The 22,166-nt window shown below is 43.1% G+C and overlaps 2 protein-coding genes across 3 annotated transcripts in view; one reads left to right on the top strand and one right to left on the bottom strand.

The window, feature by feature from the left end:
* Positions 1-19,763, bottom strand: part of His4r (Histone H4 replacement) — a 267,260-nt gene extending 247,497 nt beyond the window's left edge. Inside the window, exon 1 of the mRNA XM_070996443.1 lies at positions 19,754-19,763. The gene's annotated coding sequence lies outside the window, so the exon portion shown is untranslated. The remainder of the gene's footprint in view (positions 1-19,753) is intronic.
* The window catches only part of cv-c (crossveinless c), a 95,328-nt gene that overhangs the window by 68,673 nt on the left and 4,489 nt on the right, over positions 1-22,166 (top strand). Inside the window, exons 7-12 of one of the 2 annotated variants that reach the window (XM_065867144.2) lie at positions 113-727; positions 7,074-7,720; positions 8,088-9,009; positions 9,494-9,536; positions 18,103-18,174; positions 21,999-22,150. In XM_065867144.2, the coding sequence (XP_065723216.2) occupies positions 113-727; positions 7,074-7,720; positions 8,088-9,009; positions 9,494-9,536; positions 18,103-18,174; positions 21,999-22,150 (2,451 nt within the window). Of the gene's footprint in view, positions 1-112; positions 728-7,073; positions 7,721-8,087; positions 9,010-9,493; positions 9,537-12,597; positions 12,743-18,102; positions 18,175-21,998; positions 22,151-22,166 lie in introns of those variants that run through there. The other variant, XM_065867145.2, reaches the window with a different exon arrangement.

Genomic DNA, 22,166 nt, shown 5'->3' with positions numbered 1-22,166 from the left:
GTGTTAATACCCTTTTAAGAGTATTTATTACAAGATTTTTGGGCATTTTGAACATTAGACAGTCATATTTTCTCTAAGTGCACCCAACTAACAACTGCCATTCTAATTGCAGCGGGAAATCAACGAGGTCTTCGAGCTGCGCAAGGTCCAGCGTTTGGAGCAGCAGCTCCGTGAGCAACTGGAGGAGCGGCTATCGCAGTCGGGAGTCCAGCAGCTTGATGAATTGTCTCGTTCCACGGAATCAGATAGCGGCTTTGACAGCAGCAGCACCACAGCCACATTGGGCACACCAGCTGGAGCTGGAACGGGAGGAGCTGGAGGAGCTGGGACAGCAGGAGCAGTCACAACGGGCAAGCCAGTGACAACTAAACTTAGGGCCCTGCCTCCACCGCCCCTCAGTCCCACCAAGACCCCGACGAAGTCCCTAACCACTCCACCTGTCCAGGCGGACGATGTTAACATTTGGGCCTGCAAGTTCCTACGCGATCTGGACAGCCTGATGGCCTCGGGCGATAAGCTGCCCCCGCATCTGGCAGCCCTGGCCGAAGGATCCGGTTCCGGTTCGGCCAGCAGTTCGCCCACCTCCAGGACGGCGCCCCTCCTCCTGTCCGCCGCCGCCTCGGCGGCCATCCAGAGTCGCTATGGCAAAGGCTCATCCATCATGGAGCATCAGCTCCAGCAACAGCAGCAGCAGCAGAACGGACTCGTCTTGAAACCGGAGAAACACGTGAGTACACAGAAAAAAAACATTTTGCAAATATCGAATTAAGGAAAAATTTGTTGAGGGATATCATATTTTAACCCTTTTCTAATTAAAACTATGCTAATGGATTTAAAACCCTCCAAATAAGGTATATACATTAAAGAAGGTTAACCCCCCAGTGTGTGCATATGCTCTGCAGCTTAGGCTGAGATTTCCTAATCTAAAATCTCTGAAATTCCCGTGTAATCTCCGGCTGCCTCAATTTCGACATGCCAGCGAACAAACAGGGAAGCATACTTTATGAATGTGGGTTAGATAAAATGCGCCCAAGACAATGGCATCTAATCTGAATCACAACAATGTTGTCAACACACACGGGCAGCAACCAAATTTGGGGGCCCACACACACAGTTTACCTCTCGCCACCCCTAAAAAAGAGGGCCTCACCCCCAAAAATTCGGTGAGCAAGGAATGTTCTTTCAAGAACTGCCATATGTTCCATCCATCCATCCAACAATCCATCCATTTGCCGGATGCGCAACTGAAGCGCGTGAAATTTATGGGCATCAGAATAGAGGAGTTGGAGATGGGCAGGAAGATGAAATGGGGGCTGGAAATAGGTCCGTTGATAGACAGTCGTCACTCGGTGGCTGGCACTTGAACGAGTTAAACTTTGAACTGTTTGAATAAGACAGAGGGCCAAGTTTTATGGGAGTTGCATTTTTCGGGGGCTTTGCATCGCCATAAAATGTGTAATAAAATACTCTAATTAGTGCAGTTCTTCTGGCTCAGATTGAAAGACAATTAGGGATTGATTGCCGGGCAAAGAGTCGTAAAAGATTTTCTAATTGCAATCAGTGTGCTGCGGAGGAAAGACCAAAGTTCAGAGAGATGCTGGAGAGTTTAACCGTTGAAATGCCCTGGAAATTAAGTGAGGAAAAATATTTTCGGCTAAGCCATTAAGGGTTTTCCAAACACCATTTCTTTTTATTGGATTCCTTAGTTTCTAACTATATTTTCGGTATGACTTTTTTCCGAGTGCTTGGCATTTAGTCCCAAGAAAAGTGGCTGCAATCTTTGGCCAACTCACCCAGCTGACCCACTTTGTGCAGTCGTGGCCCATAAACCATAAGCCCCGAAACAGACTAACCAACTTGTTAGCTGTCTCTGGCTTATCAAGCCGAATATATCTAATTAAAACATTTATAAGCCAAAACGGCTCATAAACGGCACTGGGCTTGCGGTCTGGTCTCCGGCTCCCCGGTTGCATATGGTTAGCATACATTGCGCTCACCTCTCGGGTCTCCGATTATCGGGGGAAAAACCTCAAAAAGGCAGCAGCCGACTTGCTGCAACAAGGCAAATATTAATTTTCAAAACGCGTGCCATGCCAGTGGAAAAACACGACATCAACACCGAAAACGAAAATGAAAACCGAAAACCCACAAAAAAAACCCGGGGAGTGGATGGTATTGGGTGGGGGAAAAGGGCTCCATTGTTCATATGGCGTGGCTGTTGACAAGTCGAAATCTTTGCTACCAATCGATAGTAACCTCAGTTTCAGCATTTTGCAGAGCCAAGTCTGCTGGGCCATTTCCTTTTCTCCCGTTCTAGTTGCAAAATGAAAGGCAACAGGAAATAATGTTGCCTGGATCTGTTTTTGCCAAATACAGCTATGGTCATAATAATAGAACAAGTAATAAAGAAATATTTTAAACAATTTTTCTTTTAAGATCACATAGTACTACACACTAGGGACATCAAGTACACAATTATTAGGACTTTGATTAAGTACATTTCTTGATTTCATAGCTCTACTTATAATAGCAAAAAAAACCTATATTAGATTGGCTTTTAATGACAATCAAGAGAAAATATTTATTTAGGAAATAATAAAGAAAGAGCTTCATATTTCTTTAAGCGGAACTGTTTTTACTTCTTTGACATCCGCCTGCAAATAGTTTTCGAATTTCTGGGTGCTGTCAGGGAAAAGGTACCGGTCCCCGGAGCTGTCATATTTTGCCTTAATCGCCCCGGTAAAAGTGCCAATTAAAAGCGCTTAAGCCCCACTGCACTAATTAAGGCAAAGAATGTGGTCGACTTGCCAGCTGAGCGATACACTCATTCGGTCAATCAGTCAGTGAGACAGTGGGACTGAGGGCCATGATTTATGAGCTACCGACGGCAGCATAAATCAAAGGCTACATCGCATCGGCCTTTTGTATCGAGGGCACAAGTGCGTGCCCGGTTTGCCAAAAATCGGCTGGACAAACTGTCAATGAAAGTAAAACAGCAGTAGAAGTTTCTCAGTTTTTTTGCACTTTTTCAGCTTTTTGTTTCGTTTGGATTGGTTTGGTTTCGCTCGAAAGGCGCAGGAGTGGAGTGAACTGGGTCAACATGCCGCCCTGCAGCAAGATCAGAAAAGCCAGAGACCTCTGCAGAACACTTCACTTCACTTTTTGCCGGGGCTGTCAACACGGCAGCAGACCGAGCGGAACCCAAAACGCCCCAATTTAGTTGGCTGCTATGTTTATGGGGATCGTATCGGGGCCCGGGCCCAGGCCCAGTGTTTCTCCCTGCGAAAGTGAATCTTGTGCAGCATGCTTGTTGCATGCGTGTGGCAGGGGGCATCATCGGCCAACGCAATGCGCTTAATGATGATGAACCATGCAGATGCAGCAGATGTGGAAGATGCAGAAAATGCTGGCCAGCACTGAGGGAAAAATATGAGGGAAATTCGAATTTTATGAAATAGAAGAAAAATCAAATAGACCTAGAATATTTCTGTTATCATGTGAGTTTTGAGTAGATATTACCGACTTCTTTATTTGATCAGGGTACTTCAGGTTTATATTTTCAAATAATTATTATGAATGAGTTATGCGTTGTAATGAGTTCGAGTATTTTATTCTATGATCCAAAATGTTTTGGAAATGTTTATATCACTATATAAAATGTATTTAAACCAGTAAAATAATAGTATATCTGATAATAGAAAGGACATAGAACTATTGTTGTTTAGAAAATTACATAATACATATAAATATAATAAAATAAAAGGAATCCGATTTTGAGTTATGCTTTGGCCTTATAAGATAATTATTATAACTGAGAGAAACATGTTTTTAATGAATATTCTTAGATAAATATAATAAACCCTGAAAATAACTATTATCATTGAATAATTGGTAGTAAAAATGAGGAATAATGATTATTTTGGCATACCGCTGATAAGAATGGTTAATTCTCCTTGTGTAGGCCTTGCAAGGTTGTCCAGACAAAAGACCGCGACACACAAAAAGCTTTTCACGCAGCTCAACGAGCCCCAGACACTTTGACTTAAGTAGAACTTGCAAATCACTGCAAGGCAAACAAACACGACGGCCAACAGAAACCAGGGAAGAGTATGGGGGATAGTGATCAGTGATCGGGGAACAGGGAACAATGTCCGGAGGAGGACGATGGGCTGGGCAGGCGTTTAAGTGTTTTGATTTGATAATTATTATCAGTGCGCATGCGTGACCGCAGGCAGCTCGTCCGGCCAACTCAGTCACTCATTTGCCGTGGCAGTCAGGGGCATGTCCAATCGATTTGCGATAGTCTGCCCCAGCATGATCGGGCGTACTTTAATACTTATGTTGTGCACTCGAGGACCGGCACTTTCTGGGTCACATATCAATAAAAGTAAAGCGCTGAGGCGTTGCCCAGTGCATTTGTCATTCTGATATCGAAACCAGTAAACAATCGCTGTATATACATATATGTATATTTATTTTTTTAGATTTCTGGCGACCCGTTTTTATGATCAATTAGGAGCATTTACAGTTCCTCCGCCCTCCGGGAATTCTTGATAACCCCAGGCCTAACCTAGGGGAAAAGCAATTTTTATGTGTCATTTTGTGTTCATTTTATTGCATTTTTCATTAACTAACCGAAGAAACATTTCATTTATTTTCCATTCCATTTCCAAATCGTCTCGTTCTTCGGCAATGTTGTGAGAAATGTTCACATTTTTATGACATTTAAATAAGTCTTTGTCAGCGTTTCGGATATCGGATTCTACTGCCGGTCATAAAACTGATTTGAATTTTCTCTCCCCAGCCGTAAAATGCTTCAATTTCAATCAAAACACAAGCCAGCGAGTGAGAGAGAATCATTGGGAATTGCTTACATATGTAAAACAGATTGGGCATTAAGAATTTTTCTATTCATTACATTTTTGGGTGCCTTGATAAAATCGCTAAATTAATCGAGTGTGCGCGGCGAGATACACAGATGATCTTCGGGACGATAACTAGCCGTAAAATGGTGAAAAGTTTTCATTACCCCGGCAGTCGGGGCAGTCGAAATCGATCGGAGTCGGCGCCCGGCTGCCTATAAATGGCCATATGTTCGATTCTTGGCCATGCCCATAAACGCCATTGATCTGGACGCCCAATTAATGCGTCGCCGGCGAGAGTTGGCGGCTCATTAACACGCAGTTCGCTCAGATGGCATCGCCTTGGTCTTTATTAATAATTCATAGACGTGGCCCCGTAACAGGCGCTCGAGACTGCTCCATAATGCATTACAAATTTGATTTCGAAGCGGCAGCAGATGTGTGCTGGGTCTCCCAAAGGACCCCCTCGACTGGCGGACCGCATCCGCATCCTGTGACCATTTTTAGACGGGCGTCGTCTGGTCCGGAGTCGAAGATTGCACTCGATTAGGGGGATATGTGCAGCTGGCAAGTGGAAAATATTGTTTGCTTTTAATTCGTTTATTATTTGTTTTGCTCTTGCGAAAATTTCATATCACTCAGACACACAGTTCCTGAGATAATGAGGTTTTCTATTATATATGGGTTCTAAAAAACTAAAACATTTTTTATAATTTTATAAATATTTTGTTGATATGCCTTCTCTGATTTCAACTCTTTTTATAAAAGAACTCCCCCTCTTAACGCGAAAAATGTTCCCCGTGAATTCTTAAATGCCTACTCAATATTTATTTTAAGCGCTTGTAATTTCATTGTTAACTGAAAATGCCTAAATGCTGGGTATTATATTCATGTGTTTATAATTTAGTACAAAGCCCAGGCATTTCATATTGATTGCTTTCGGGAACTCGACTGGCAACTCCAATCAGGCCGTGATACACTTTTTGTGCCAGCAGTTTCGCTGGCTAGCGATTCGCCCAAGGCCCCCAAGGAATTACGCTAACAGAATCAGCAGCAGACACGGCAGCAATATCGCTGCTGCGGCAGCAACATCGCCGATACAGCAGCAACAGCAACCTGCTGCAGCGGCAACACGGTTCCCATTCCCGGTTTCAGGCCGAGGCTCGAGGCATAAATGCACATTTTTTTTCTCTGCCGATAAATCATTTAAATCAATTTCCGCCTGTTGCAGCAGCAGCCCGGATTTTTTCCGCCAAATGAGAAAACCAAATTGTCAAACGCTTGCCAAAGGCTTGTAAATCGAATTGACATAACGCACTTATCCCCCGGAACATGGAACATGGCCGTGAATATAGACATTCAGCTGGGCCTTGGGTTCTTGGAACAGAGCGGTTGTTATCACACGCGGCTTATAAATCATAAGCCAAAACAATAGGGGAAATGTCTGTGCTAAGTCGGCTTCATTGAGATGCCTTTCCGCGGAAATAACTAAAAGATGAAAAAAAAATCAGAAAAGAGAAGAACTAACCCGTCTTGGCCAAAGATTTGCATAAAATACGAAAATTCCTGCGCTGCTTGCGCGTTCCACTTGACAATGTCTAAAAATTCCGCTGATGTTTCCTTTTTCGCATTGTCTCTGGGCCGGGCTTCCCAACAAGGTAGCCTCCAGATTGGATTGGTGGCTGTGGAGACTGGGGGCAGTCAGGTCCACCGCGCTCATTATGCATTCAAGGTCCTTGCCCGTGGAGGTTGAGGTTGCGGCCCTCGAAACTGTCAGCGGCACTCAGTGTCGACTTTTCTTTATTAAACCTGACTGACTATATTTTAATAAGTTAACTTGTTCTTCTTCCTGCTGCACTGGGGAAAAACTATCCTGAAATCGTAGCATTTAAATTGAAAATTCACGTATTAGTTATAGGGAAATGTATGATACATGATCTGAAAAGACTCTTGTAATGTAAGACTTAAACTTAATAGAAATTAATATTTTTAACATGACAGTATTTTGAGAAATATACATTTTATTTAGTATTATTGATCATCAAAGAAGTTTTTTTAAGTTTAACCTTTAAATTTTGTATCTTGTTCACCATTAAATGAAATGAGGATATAAAACGTCAGCTTAAAATTTATCTTAATACATTTTTATATATTTTTTAAATTGAATAATGAATGCTAAAATATTCTAAGTGTACTCCTTTTCTCTTCCAGGCCACCATTCCATTGCAATCGTTTTACCTTGGCTGCGGACGCAACGAGGCATCGCCGGCAACCAAATCGAATGTTGCCTATATGCGCACCCTGTCGGCGCCGAACGGAGGATTTGGTGGAGGATTGGCGGGAGCAGCAACTGGAGGATCCGGAGGAGCAGCCCTCCCCCCGCACAGTCAGCGCAAGAGTCTGGCCTGCCCCCCACTTAATGGCCAAGCGGACACAATAACTCCGACACCGGCAACTCATAAGCTGACAAATTTCCAAAGCGCATTGAAAATCGAGGAGATGGCAGCGGCGAAGGCAACAGGTGAATCCACGGCGACCACCTTGGAGGATTTGAAATCTAGGCGACAGCGACAATTGAGCGGCGGCGACATGGAGACAATGCTGGCCTCCCAGCCGATGTCGATGCCAAAACGGGTGGGCATTAATCATGCGGCGCTGACGAGCAGAAATGCCATAACCCCGCCGCCGGCATCCGCATCCCAGTCAGCCTCGGCCAAAGGCTCCTCCTCCTCCTCCTCGGCAGCCACCAGCACTCCCGGCTACCTGGTGGATGTGACCAAAAAAGGATCCACTTCGACCATTTGGACCTCGGAGGAGTCCATTCTGCGCAGCGTTGGCGCCGTCGATGAAGACAATAAGTGAGTGGCAGCATTGAGACATTACACTCGGAAAAATTGGGGGTTTTGGTGATTAAGTAAAGAGCTCTTAAGAATTAAAAAGAAATCCTATTCTCTGTCACCACTTGTCAATTTAAAACCTCTCTTTATGTGTCTAAAAGTATGCAATGAAAAAATTATAAATGAATTCTTTGTACTTCTGAACTTAAAATATATTGTTGCATACTTTTAGACACCAAAAATTAGTTTAAAAAGAGTTTTCAAAATCCTTTTATGTTTTTTAACCAATTTTAAAATCCAAGTGCAAGCACCCCCTATTTCCTCCGAGTGTAAACCATCGCCCCTTTGAATTGATTTGTCAATGTCTTAATGCCTCATCACGTTCCAGCTCCACTTCGTCTTCCTCGGCCTGTGAGGAGGCCACGGGTGTCCTGAGCTCCGGAAAATCTGGCATTTCACTGGACTCCTCGGGACTGGACAACGATAACAACGAGAGTGGCATCGGCACGGCCACTCCGCCGAAGGACATGTCCCACTACTGGAAGAGCCACCTGCAGCACCACCACCATCATCATCATCACCACCATCACAGGAAGTGTGTGGGAGGTGGCCATGCCCAGGACAATGAGTCGGTGAGCAGCCTGGAGGCGATGCGCAAGATGAAGTTCCAGAAGAGCGGCTCGGTGGCCTCCTCCGATGATCCCGATCTCCTCGAGGTCCTCAGCCAGTGTGGCAGTGGTGGCGAGGCGGCCAATGAGTCCCAGGACGATATGCTGGACGAGGAGAAGGACAAGGCAGGCAAGTCGCAGGACTACGATGAGTGCCAGAACGAGTTCGAGATGTGGGATTGCGACTGCACGGATGGGGATGCCAGTAGTGCCAGCGGAGGAGGTGGGGTCACAGCCACTCCGGTGATTCTGCGAAAGAAGTACACTGCCCCACCGCCGATCCTCGTGCCCAGGACCCAGAGGAGCCACTCCCTCGACCACTACCATTCCCCGCAGCCCCTTCTGCATCCCAGGAAGATCCTGCCCATCCAGCACCATGCCATGAAGCACAAGGAGAGGGGTCAGCTCTCGCTAGTTTTGCGGCAGGAACCCTTCCAGTCGCTCCTGAGTCCCTCGGCCAATGCTGCCAATCAGTTGCACCACTTCGTGGAGTTGCCCTCGCCCAGCAGCGCCTCCTTGCACAGCGGATTGGGCGACTCTGGTGGCATCCAGGAGCTCTGCACCAAGTCCAACTCGGCACCGATGCTGCTCAAGGAGCGCGAGATGGGCCGGCGATTCGATAATTTTGAAGCTCCGCATTTGGTGAGTGTTTGAAGGGGAAAAAAGATCAAGCGAGGGTAGATAGATCGCCATTTGTAAAAGGGAAAAGTAGTCACTTTGAGAAATTATAAAAACACTTATCAGAAAAGTAAAACAAGTAATGTATTAGCTTAAATTATAAATGATATTATTCAGTAACCTCTATAGTTTCTTGTTTAAAAAACAATGTAGATTACTCATGTTGCATCCAAAATCTCAAATGTATTTCCTTTATTTTTATCAAACTTAAATCTTAGCAGCTCCACTTTACTCCATATTCCCTTCAAGGTAATTTACATAACTTATTTTTCCTTTTTTGTGGTGCCTTGCCAAGTTCTGAGTAGCCTTACCATACCACCGGCAAAGGGTATCCCAATCCGCTTATGGATCCCCCTTCGCAGCACTTATCTACCCGCCCTCGCATCAACTTGATTACCAGACATTAATGGACATTCTCTATAACCCCGATCCCTCTTTTTTCCCACAGACGCTGCGCTATTCTCGTTCGCAGAGTGATCGCTATTTAGCAGGTGAGTGAGTAGTGAGTAGTGAATACTGGACGCAGAGCCCCCAACGAGTTCTCTTTAGCCACGAAACCAGCCGGGCTAAATGAGTTATTTAAATGGCCTGAACCGGGTCGGGACATCAAGGCTGAATGGCTGAATGCCTGATTTGATGCGCCGGTGGTCCTGCCAGCCAATTAGCGGTCTGTTATTAAGCCTGAGTGGTTTATAATAACAGTCTGTCGGGGCATGATTCATAATTTCTATAATTATTCGCGGTTCTGATCTATATGTGATGGGTAAACCACTCCACTGCCTCGGGGTACCAAACACATCATAGGACATTGTTTGGGCCAGCAAATCAATTTCGAACTTTTGCTTTCATTTCGACCAAACAATTGAAGGGTGGCTGTCATTTAAATTACCTTCATGTTCGCTGGCCAGAAAACGGGAATATCGAGGGCACCACAGCATACGGCTCTTTTTGCGAATTTCCAACACTTCCGTCAACACTTCAATACAAATGCCACAATCCCAATCCCAAAACTCAAGCCCCAACCCCCAATGAAAATGGCTGTCAATCTGTCAATTCCGCTCACAATATAGTCCAAACATTCAGTGGCATACGGGCACTGAGAAAAAAGTATCACAAGAATCTGAAATATTAAGAAGAAAGTCCAAGGTTATTAGCTTAAATGATACTCCATTTTTAACTTCATGTGAGATGTCTCTATTAAAAACTATGAATCAACAAAACAGTTAGAAATATGTATGGCTAAGTTCTTTTTAATAAAGAATACCCCCAACTATTTTTCGGACAAAACCACCTGATTTCCAATCAACAATTTACTTAATTTTATTATTTCTCTGCTTAAATTATTTATAAATGAGCGATAAATGTACTGGAAGTGTTCAGAAACGAAATTTCTCATATAATAACTGTATGCAATAAAAAGTTCCTACTTGTGGGTAACTACATTATTTGATGTATTATCTATTCCACCTAAGAACCTAGTATTTTTTCCTTCGTGTACATAGTCATACCTATCCACATATTGCCTCTTGACCAGAACTCGACTCGACTGGCGGTGATGATGATGGTGTGATGGCACTCTTTGTGCTAAAAATGGCGTATAAATGAACGGGAGGCGAAAAAATTGAATCACAAACTGGACGCCAAGTGTCCTCCAGTGGCCGCTGGAGCTCCCATTCAATTTCGCTTTTGCAGCCTGACTGCCCCCAACGAATTATGCACATACAAAGCAGTTCGGAGCAATCTCGGCCAATGACGTCATGACGCGGGGAAATGGGCGAAAAAAACAGGCAAAATAAGAGGGAGCGAGAGATGGTCATTTTATGACCATTATCTGGATGTTTGCCTGTCATTTCCTCGCACACTGACGTCATTACAGTGACGTTTTTCTGGACACTGACAATGTGCCCTCTGAAAAGGTCGCGGCCTTCGGTGGGTTTATCTTATGTACGTACGCGTATTGATATTGCCAATTTAATGTGTGCCATTGCATTGCATTGCCCATACGCCCTGTGTGTCAATAATGACGGGCTTTAAGTAGAGCTCAGTGTTGTTTCTTAACGGAAGCCAACTTCCCAAGTGGCCAGCTCTGCTTTTGTTTATCTTATTGAAAAGATTAACAGGCTTGCATATATGTATACCAAGATTTATATCTCTGATGTTGCACAAGTACAAATTACTCGCATTTATATTTTATTTTATATACACATGTCTTATGGAATATATGCGCATGTGTTCCGTCTTCCGCACCAAGACACACCCCAAAAATCAGAAATAATACAAAAGTGGGAGTAGATTAATGAGAAATAATGTACCCGAGTGATTTGCCAATGATTTGTGCTCATAATTTTCCTGTTTATCCAATTAATCGCCTCCAATAAAAGCGAAATGGCAATATTTTCCCAGTGCAAGATGCAAAGACAAAACGTGATCCTTAAACAAACGAACTGCAGCTGTGTGAAAACAATGGACTTGCACTTCAGCGATTAGAATTGTTCTGAATAACCGGGTCTCAATGGAGATATCAAACAGATGAGCGGCTGTATCATCAAAGCCCCTCCAGACGCAATAATACCATTTATTCAACTCTCCATAAATCATAAAACCGAGCAAAAGCTCAACCTTGAGCACACTCCAGCACACACATATCTAAAATGAAAAATAATAAAAAAAAAACTGTGCCAAACCAACTGTGCACAAAGCACACAGCCACGCCCACAGCCACAACGCCCACACCTTTCAGTGGAGCAACAGGTGCGGTTGTATCTCGGTGTCTTGAAACTTTCACATGCCAACGTATAAATTTTAATGAATGCCTCGTGAAACAAAAAGAGAAATACAACTGAAACATCAGCTGAGAGTCCTTTTGGCGAACATGGAAATGAAATAAGCATCATCAACATGACAGTTATTCATTTATTTATTTATTTGTTCGCCCATGGCCCTGGCCAACTAACCACAGAAATAATAATAATAAGCGATTGTGGGGCCGATAACTCTCTCTGTGTCTGTCCCAATGGAACATGGGCCAGGAAGTTGCCCTTTCTACGGCCTATTTGGGCGAACAATACCTAGAGGCCCTTGATGAAGAAGTACGAGCAACAGCACAGCCATGTTGCTCATACGCCCCGTTGTTCGGGGTTGCTCATACGCCCCGTGCGCCCATTTCGCTGCTCGGTTGCCGATGCTTCGTACTGCTGCGGACTTCGGCTCGCCATTTTCCGAGGGGAAAACGAACGCGTTGCAAATTCATTAGTGCTCTTACAGGCGCCGTGCACGGTTGTCGATTTTCGTGGCCGCAGCGAGTGGAAAACTCGGGTGGAGCGCGTCGACGCCGCCGACTTAAAGCCCAATCAAAATAAATACCTAAACAAAATAAATATCAATTAAAAAATAAATAGAAAAAAGAGATGAAAGTGCATTGTGTGCTCGAAATGGGGTGTATTTTGGTGTAGTTTTCTGTAAACAATCCAAGAAATCCGCTTCGAGCGGCCAACAGTTGATTCTTTTCTATCGGGAAAACCACATTTGTGAGTGCTTTTCAAGACGGCGCTGCCCAAACTGGCCAATATGCAACGCCGCATGTCCATCACCATACGCGAGTACAAGTTCTTCAGGAGCTTCTCGCAGAAGTTCGAGAACTGGCCCAAACGCAAGGCCGAGGCATTGTGGCGGAAAATGCGCGAACGCAAGATTGCAGGTGAGCATAAGGTGGCATTTAACAACCGCCAAGGCAGCTCACTGGGAAAAACTTAGCGAACTATTTTTTAACAAGAAATTAAAAATAATTTTATATGTTTTTGAGAAGATAGGGCTAGAATTTGAGACACCAGACAATAATTGTTAATAGAAATGATTAATATGAATGCGATTTGATCTCAAACCAAATAAATGATCATATGTATCATGATCATGATGTATGATATAAGATGACGACAGTTAGTTATTAAAGATATTAGATATTTTTTTCTATATTACTATATATTTTGCAAGGTTTTAAAAAAAGTTAAAATGTGTACATGATATTAGAAAAAATTTAAAAATACGAAAGATCATAATGATATTATAAGAATGTATCATTCATTCTCTCAAGCTAGAACATTGCATAGTAAGCACCTTTATAGATTGGCCAATTTATGATTCGCAAAACCTTTTTGCCCAGTGTAGCCCTGCTTCAAGGGCAAATTTGTTTTGCCCACTGGCCGCTGGCAAATTGTTAAATACTTTGTTATTATTGTTTACAATTATGGAAATATGCGAGTCTGGATCATGGTGTTTCTGGTGGCTTGGAATGCGCGCGCGCCACTCGCACCGCCAGCAATTGGCTGTTTATGGTTTTTCGGCACCCCACAAGGGGATCTTTATCCCCCCATCCCCCGGCAGAACCCCCTGCCCATTTTAGCCGTTTATTTTTGGTAATGGGAATGCGGGGCATGGCTATTTCCAGTGCACAGCTTGTACTTATCAGTCGACGCCTCGCATTTAAATCGAATTATTCGCCCCGCTAGTTTGGGAATATGTGTATCAATAGGGCAGGGGGAATTGCAACAAGTGATCCCAACCCGCTCCTCTGTCACTAGCATTCTGTCAGCCAGTCAATCATTCGGTCATCCAGTCAGTCAGTCAGTCAGTCAGTCAGTCAGTCAGTCAATGTCCCCGCCTTATGACCATCATAATCATCATCACCATCCACCGGTTTTGCCGTTTTCTTTACACTCTAGTGAAATTGCGCGCCAGTCAAGCAGAGCCATTCATTTAAATAAAGAAAATTGTTTGCGTGCTGTAATAAATGGAAAAAAATTATTATACAATTAATATGTATACTCGTGGACGGGTAAAAAATGCGGGAAATTGTTTTAATTATAACTCGTACCTGCCTCCACGGTTCGTGCCGCCAAAAAGATGTACAAATATGACACAGAGAACTGAATGGTCCATTGGAAGCGGATATTATGGCAGTGTCTTAAAATTTCCTTGTTCTGTATTTCGGCTAACCTCTTGGGAAAATTCCTAACCAACCACCTGTAAGCCGCTAGCAATTTCTATCCTTTAATTTAATTTCATTTTCCTAAGCCATTTTTGGCCTATAACAATGTATAAACTTTCCGTTCCGCCTTGTTTTGTTTGCTTTTATTCTGTTATTGTTTGATTATTTTGGCTTGCGGATGCTAATTTTGGTTATTTTTATTGTGCGCGAGTGTGCGCCCAGCAGGAAATATGCCGCATATAATGCGCTGACATTAAAAACACATTAAAAGCTCAATGATCTGTTATATTTGGCCGAGGAATTCCCGAGGGGCCGCTGCTACTTGGCCCCTAATTACATTGAGGGCTCAAAATGGTGGCCCCCAGGCGAAAGTGAGCAGCTCCACCCATCGTTGAGTTCACAGCAAATTAAACTGACGTTCCACCATGCCACTTGTTGCAGCCATTTGGCAGGGCCAAAAAAGGGAGTTGGCTAGAAGGGAGCAGCATCTGCCACACACTTATGGCCCAGAAAATGTATAAATAGCCTTATCCTTTAGCCAGGCAGCAGGCAACAGGCTTTTGTGTGCCCAGCGAAGAGGAAAGGAGTGTGCACATGTCTATTTACGTGGGCCCAACAACTCTATTTCGAAAACACAACTGAAAAGCGCCAGATCAACTGTTTAGGGGTCTATCCTATATAGATGGCTATTTCTGGTTTGCAATTTATAATTAATAATCCACTTTGGCCAGCGTTCTCTTTGATGGGAAGCAATCACAAGGTGACTGAAATTTATGTTCCTCATGACATTCGAATGCAATGGCAGACAATAAAGCATTCGCGCAGCTTGCCATTGGCCATTTGGCCACTTGGCCATTAATTAAAGCCACGACACCTACGACAATTATTTATCTAACGAACATACTCGGTTCATTTGCATTTCTGCTGTAAAATTGCATTGTTTCTGGCTCCTGGGGCTAGGCAATTTACTGTTTATATGGCAGCATAATTGGCAAATGAAACCGTTTAGCGGGAAATTAATGAAATTGCTGAATAATGTTTTGGGAGCCTGTGGCAATTGAATTAGCTATCAATTAGTGTCAACAGAAATCGATTTATGTGGAGGGTAGAATGTTGTTCGAGCCGAGGTCAAAGCTTTTACATCATGTGTTCTGGCCATTTAATTATATTAGGCCAAAAGTTTTGAGCTGTGCGTAACGGGGGCTTTTGTAGCCATGGAAACAAACATCCCAGGGATGCTAGATCCTTTACATAACATAAGTCGGTGAACGCTGCTGTCTGTCATCCGCATACAATGTCATCTCTTTCAGCTTGGCTGCATTTTTCTGGAGCACACGCACTCACACACAGACAGTCGAGTGGAAACGCGTGTCAGTGACACACACACCCACACAATGGGCCAGAATTTTCCGAGCGAAGGATAAAATCTACGGCAATTGTGTTAGGAACTTTGCTTTCATTGACACTTTCCTTTGCTTTCCCTTGCTTTCCTTTCCTTTCCCTTTGGTATCCTCCGCAGAAACCATAAACCATAAACCAGAAACAGCCAGCTGGTTTGACTTTTACCCCATTGCGGTCTCGGTGGGCGGCTCTCGAAATCAATGCAAATTTTAATTGAAAATTTAAACAAATTTGGTGAACAACAAGCTTAAACTATGCCAGAGCAAAGGGGGATTCAATTAATCCCGAGTTCGGGCAGAGACAATATTATGTATGCAAAATGGTGACGCCACGAGAACAAAGACAAGCCTTGTTTAATTCATTTACAAATGGCAGAGAAAATTGAACAGGATAGGAAAAGGAGAAACTTTCAGGAACTTAATCTTAGCGAGATACAAACACTTTAAAACCAAAGATAGTGAACTCATAAATGTATCTCATAGATACATTTGATTAAAATGAGGGTTAAGCATCATTATTTTAAATATTTGTTTATAAAATATTTGTATTTGTTTAAGCTTCCCTTAAAAAGCATTTGAAAATGTACGTTTTTTAAAAAGGCTTCCTGTGTTGAAACCTTTAAAAATCCTTGAAATAATAATAAGAAATATGAGTTTCTGGAAGACATCTTATAGTTCCTTGAAGAACTCATTATTTCTGGTTCCAGGAAATGGTACCGATAATTCCATGAAACTCAATACTACTTAGATAATCATCGGCCAATTTAAAGAGCAGAGTTCACCGAAAGCGCAAGACAAAAAAGAATGTGTTTTTGTTTTAAACACCCCCGCGAAAGGCAGTCTGCTTGGCATTTTATATATTTTTAATTAGCCTTAAGGTCAAAACGCCGCATCATGGAAGCCCCGATGATGATGATCAGCATTGTCTCATGTTCCAAAACGCCCCCAAAACTCCCCCACACACAATGTTCGGGTCCATCAGAATAATTATTATCCTGGGCGCAGGTGAAGTTCATGAATTTGCGCGTTGCTTGTTTGGAAATGTTTTTAAAAGGCAGGAGGAGGGTTGAGTTGGTGGGAAATGGGTCAGCAAAGGACAATAAGGACAACAACTGGGCGGTACAATGTGTGTGTGTGTGGGTATACAGGAACAAATATTGAACCTGACGCAATAAGCTGTGAGTGAGCCTTTTGCACACACAAACACACCTCCACAATGTTTTACTCGCTTTAAATGGCTTTTAGATGAGTTTGTAACGTCAACGTGGCGTATGCGCAATTTATACCACTCACAAGTGGCATTTACAGAAAAATAACACTGCCAACGCAAAAGTTGCAATTGCGGGATCATGATAGTAATTATATCCACTCACACCTTGATTACAACAAGTGCGGAAGCTTAAAATGTCATGTTAAATTGAAAACATTTCTTTACAAATTAAGAAGTTGTTTATTAAATATGCCAAGCTCTGGAAATAGTATTTATTTAATATTTAATCATTACCCTAATATTGAGTTTGGTATAATTATTTTAGAATATTAATACAAAATCTTAAAGGTCATAACACCATTAATGGGTTTAGAAAGCACAAATTATCTTATTTTCATTTTTGCATGAGAGTACTGACTGTATATTTAAGGCATTAACAAAAATAATAAACTTTAGGCTAATTTGAAAATTAAAGTAGGAGCAAAAATGATGATTTATTAATTTTTAAATAGAGAATTTGGAGCCTAAGGAAAAAAAAACCCAAAGAAATTGAAAAACTTCCAGCCAATTTCATGATGGATGACTTTAGAATTAGAGTTGGAGCAAAAATGATTTTGTTATTTATAAATAGAGAAACCCAAGTTGATTGGGTAATCGTCCCAATCATAGACATGCAATTCCATATGTTGCGCTATTTTCGCCCGCAATTTGCATGCATAATCGAGTGTACCTAAGCCCACTTACTCGCAGTTCCTTGGGTCAGGTCAACATATGAGTACATATGAGTACTGGGGACCTGGCCCGCTGCCAGGATCCGGATCCCCTGGAAGCGGGTCATGCGTCCGGCGAGCAGCTGTCAGAATGCCAGCAGCATAAATCGATGTCCGAGGGGTTGCTCTCGTTTATAAATAACTGCGGAGACACTGGGAAAAGGAAACCCGGACAGGTGCTCCCACAATCGCTATAGGAATGGGTGTAGGTATAGCTGTAGCTATAGGTATTGCCATCCTCGTGCAAGTTAATCGCTTGCAAAACTCAATAATAATTCACTCAGCCACAAACCCCCCGCCTTTCCCGTTCTACCCCGCTTTTCCACATAGGTTCATATTTTCCTGCTGGCAGTAAGCAGCCGGAAACTGTTTCATGTTGTCGCTCAGCCTGATTAAAAATCAATAGCCCTGTCGCCAGATCCTGTTACTCGAATTGAGCCAAGCTGGATACAAGAAAAAAAAAACAAAAACAGATTAGCATTTAAAATAGCTAAGGCCAAGTGCCTTTGGCCGCCTTTGTTTCAGACCAACTGGACGAAATTCGATTTGAATTCATTGCGGTCTTGGGCTCATAAAAAAGTATGACTTACATTTCTTATTTGCGGTTCAATGCGTTCTTTGTCCTGTCCTTGTCTCAAATTAGCCCGGCATAAATAAGCAATTTTATTTCTCTTCCCTCTTTTCCTCTTGCAGAAATCGAAGCCGTGGAGGCTTGCAAATGGCTGCGAGCTGCAGGTTTTCCGCAATATGCACAGATGTACGAAGGTAAGTGCGAACCACATCCACCTCCCCAAAAATACCCCCTACTACGCACTTCCGTTTTGCGCTGCACTGTTAAAAAAATCGTTAGAAATGGTAGAATAAATTGAGAAGAAAATGGTTAAATTGGTACTAGAAATTATTCGGAAGTCAAAGCATCAACAGTTTAAATTAAATGTGGCACTTACTTAAGTCCCACTACACTGTGAAGAACTTTGGGAAATAATGGTTAAGCAAATACTGAAAATTATTAGGAAGTCACAGCAAAGTCACACTTTCTTAAATCTCAATTTATTAAATATATCTTGGCAGCCTAAAGGAAAAATATATATCCTGTTGGGAAAAACTTAAGGCAGTGTCATATGGCTATAGCAGTTTTCACCTAATTGAAGCCAATTTTCGCATGACTTTCGTGGACCCTTTTTTCCCCCAGTGCATGTCGTGGAAGCTTGCTTTTGCCCTGGGGGCGTGGCAGGCTGGTGGTCGGTAATTGATGGTCTCGTCATCGGCGGTGACGCAGCAGCGGCAGAAACAGCGACCGAGCCACTTGACCAACATGCCCGCCATTTAGTCTTGTGTGTTTAACGCTCTCCAAGTGGCAGTTTATTAATTGTATTACTCGAACTTTCACTTTCGCCACTGCCACTGCCCCAAGTCCAAGTAGAAGAAATAAAAAAGGAGGTTAAAGACAAAACATTTATGACGTGGCAACATTCGAGAACAATTTAAGTGCCGCCTCACGACGTCTAAGGGTTTCAACACCATCGGCAGACAAAGAGCTGCCCTCTACATGATAGTGAATTTGATATCCCAAACACGCGGCACAAACCGCGACAACAATTAGGCTGATGGGATCCCTTGGATCCCGAATCCGATCCACTTCTATCCAAGTCCTTTCAGGCGAAAACGAAAGCCCAGCAACGCCTACCTACCAGATCAGGGCAATCTCAAGAATTTAACCCAAAGCAACGCACAGCAAAAACCGCATGAGTGGCCTGCAAAAACTCGTGAAGCAGCCAAACTCCAATAAAATATAATAAAAGGCTAAAGGACACGCAGGCCAAAAGAATTTATGAGGACCACCTTCGTATAAAAAACTCCGCACAGAACCGAAAATTAAAATGGTTTCGGTTTTTTCCCCCTTTTTTTTGGATTTTTCGTTTAAAAGGGCTTTGGCCTTTGAAGAAGGGGCTACCCAAAACTACAACCGCCAGCCAAAATGTTAGTATAAGTTCATTGAACCCTGCGCAGGCTGCATATTTATTTGATTTCCTTAATCGCAAGCGAAGTCGACCCTTCTCCACGGCATTTGTCGCAACGCATTTAACGCCTGGAGGCCTCGCAGATTGATGAGCCGAGCGGATCTGCAGAGACTCAAACAAACAGACCCGAAAAGTACATTCTTAAGCCAAAAAAGTTCGCCGACTTCATGTGAATTATGGCCAAAAAGCGGGTTCAAGAATAAAACGCGAAAGACCAAAAAGTGAATCTGAAATGGAGAGCCTGCAATTTGGGCATGTCCGCAGGCGCCCTGTCGCCGACCTTGAAATATGCGAATTGTATTGCATAAATTCAAGACCAGAACCAACGACTTGGAAGGTGCACTCAGAAAAACTTAGGGATTCATTATGAATATTATTTTAATTTTCTGGACGCTATATATAGATATATTTAGAGCTCCAATGAAGTTAACTTGACCATGCTTGAACTTGAAACTCTTTTAGTTGCCTTATAAACGTTTATTAAATATTCAAGACTACCTAAAGATAATATAATCCCCTTTTTATTTAATATTGTTTTTTAAGTGATAGAAACCACAACGTAAATTCCCGACTTATGGAATAATTTGTGCGCACATTTAAACTGGAGCCCAACCCATCGCAGGTCTTTAAGACCAGGCTTCAATTCCAATCCCAATCCCAATCCCAAACGCAAACCCAAAACCCATCTGCATGACCATCTTTCCCTGACCGGGGACAACATGATAAATGCGTATTTTAATGAGTTTCGTGTAAACAAGGCAGCGGCGCATGCGCAGATTGCCGCTCAAATTTCCGCAGCATTTGGTGGATTCTTTGGGGCTTTTGGCTCGGCAAATTAAAATGCCGTAGGTGTGTAAGTTGCTCGCTGCTCTGTCATTTGATTTGGCCCGGGGTATTGGGACTTGTGCTGCCGCTGAAAGGAGGTGTTCCGGCTGTAAGCGGCTGTTAATTTGCCCAGGAAACCAGGACAAACCAAAGAAAAAAACAAGATGAGGACCGAGGATGGAGCATTTTCCCCCAGCCTTTGTTTGCCTTTTGTTCACTTCTTGCACTCACATTACTCACCGAAAGTGGCAGACTTAATTCGAGGGTGTGACCTGCGCCAGGCCAGGATCATATGGGAGTGCTTAAGAGGGCAATAAGAGCTCATGAGGCTTGCCAAGGCAATCGATTTTTTTGGTCCAAAGCAACCGGTTCTCCTGGGAGCCAAAAGCCCAGAAACGGAACTTGGGGAGTGGTGAAAATAAATCACTGCTGATCCCATAAAGTATCACGTATTTTCAGAAGAGTGTCCCACTCTTTTTCAAATTTTTAAAATCATCTATATTTACTTTCTTTGTTAATTGATTCCCTTACAAAGACTTTATTGAAACATCAGCCAAGTCTAAACAATAATTATTTCGTGGAGACCCCATAAAGTTCTATATTCGAATGAAATCTGCATCCTAATTTAGATTCCAGGCTAATTGCTTCTACATTTCCCCAAAACAGCCATAAATTGCTCCTAATTACATTCGAATTTCACTGCAATCTGCGTCATTGGCTGAGAAAAAAGATTAATCATATAATTGGCCCAATAAATGAATGCATACCCAACCCCTCTGAGCAGTCTCGTGTAAACTGTGAAAAGCCTGGGGGGAAAAAAAAAACAAAAAGCTGAGAATTACACCTACTTCCCGAATAATCTCCTTCTGACGTCAGCGATTTGTACTGGATCGTAACTCCCAATGGGTTATCGAACACTTGGTGGCACTGGCACACTTCCCCATTTTGTTTACACCAGCTTTGTTCCCTCAATTAGAAACCAAACACACCGAACACTTGACTGTTTGAAGAGGAGCATCCGAAATGGTCTTATAAATACGCAGCAGGGCCAAGAGTAGGAAAAGAATGGCGCTGGAGGAGCGTAAACAAAACTATAAAAAGCTCCCATCATGAAAGGAGAGAAAGAAACGAGTTGGGGCGTTACTTTTGAGCCGAAAGTTCAACAAACCATGAATGGCTTCCCAAGAAGAACAAAATATTGTTGTAATACTAACAATATTTGTGCAAACAATGCAGCTTTTCCAGGCATCGAGTATCCAGACCCCAGTACGCAGTACGCAGTGCATCCTACGGATGTCGAGCAGTATTATCTGCAGCTGCAGATGCGAATGTATCTGTATCTGCAGTATCGCTGCTTTATTCGTATTTGTGTGACGCGTCGCGACATGTGTAAACGTCTGGGTATAATCTTTTCTTTTCTATATAGTTTTTTTCATTTTTTTTTTTTTGTGGACGAGGCGGCGGTCGCCTTGGAACTTGATTTCCTACGTGCGAATTGGCCACGCAAATATGTGGAAAAACGCTGTGAAAATTCAGCTGCCCGATGGCAGACTACCATGTATCGTATATACCGAGGCAACCCGACTCGTACCCGTTTAATGATCGCTGGCGCCATGGGCGTTCGACTTTTCAGGTTTCTCAATTAGAATTTCACGCGTCGTCGAGACGTGCAGTCGCAAAAATACACATACTCCCATCCAGCTAATAGGAGTCCTTTTAAACACTCGCCTAATGCCTTTGCAGATCATCAGTTCCCGATCGATCTGAACAATGTAGCCAAAGATCACACCAATCTCGAGAACGATCAGCTGCAGTCCCTCTACCGCCGGCTCTGCGTCCTCAATCGGTGTGCCACCATGCGGCTGGACCAGTCCCACAAACCGCAAACACCACAGGTAAGAGAAGGATCTA

Source organism: Drosophila suzukii, chromosome 3, assembly GCF_043229965.1.
Source record: "Drosophila suzukii chromosome 3, CBGP_Dsuzu_IsoJpt1.0, whole genome shotgun sequence".
In the NCBI taxonomy this organism is placed as follows: Eukaryota; Metazoa; Arthropoda; class Insecta; order Diptera; family Drosophilidae; genus Drosophila; species Drosophila suzukii.
This window is presented reverse-complemented; position numbering and strand designations above follow the sequence as displayed.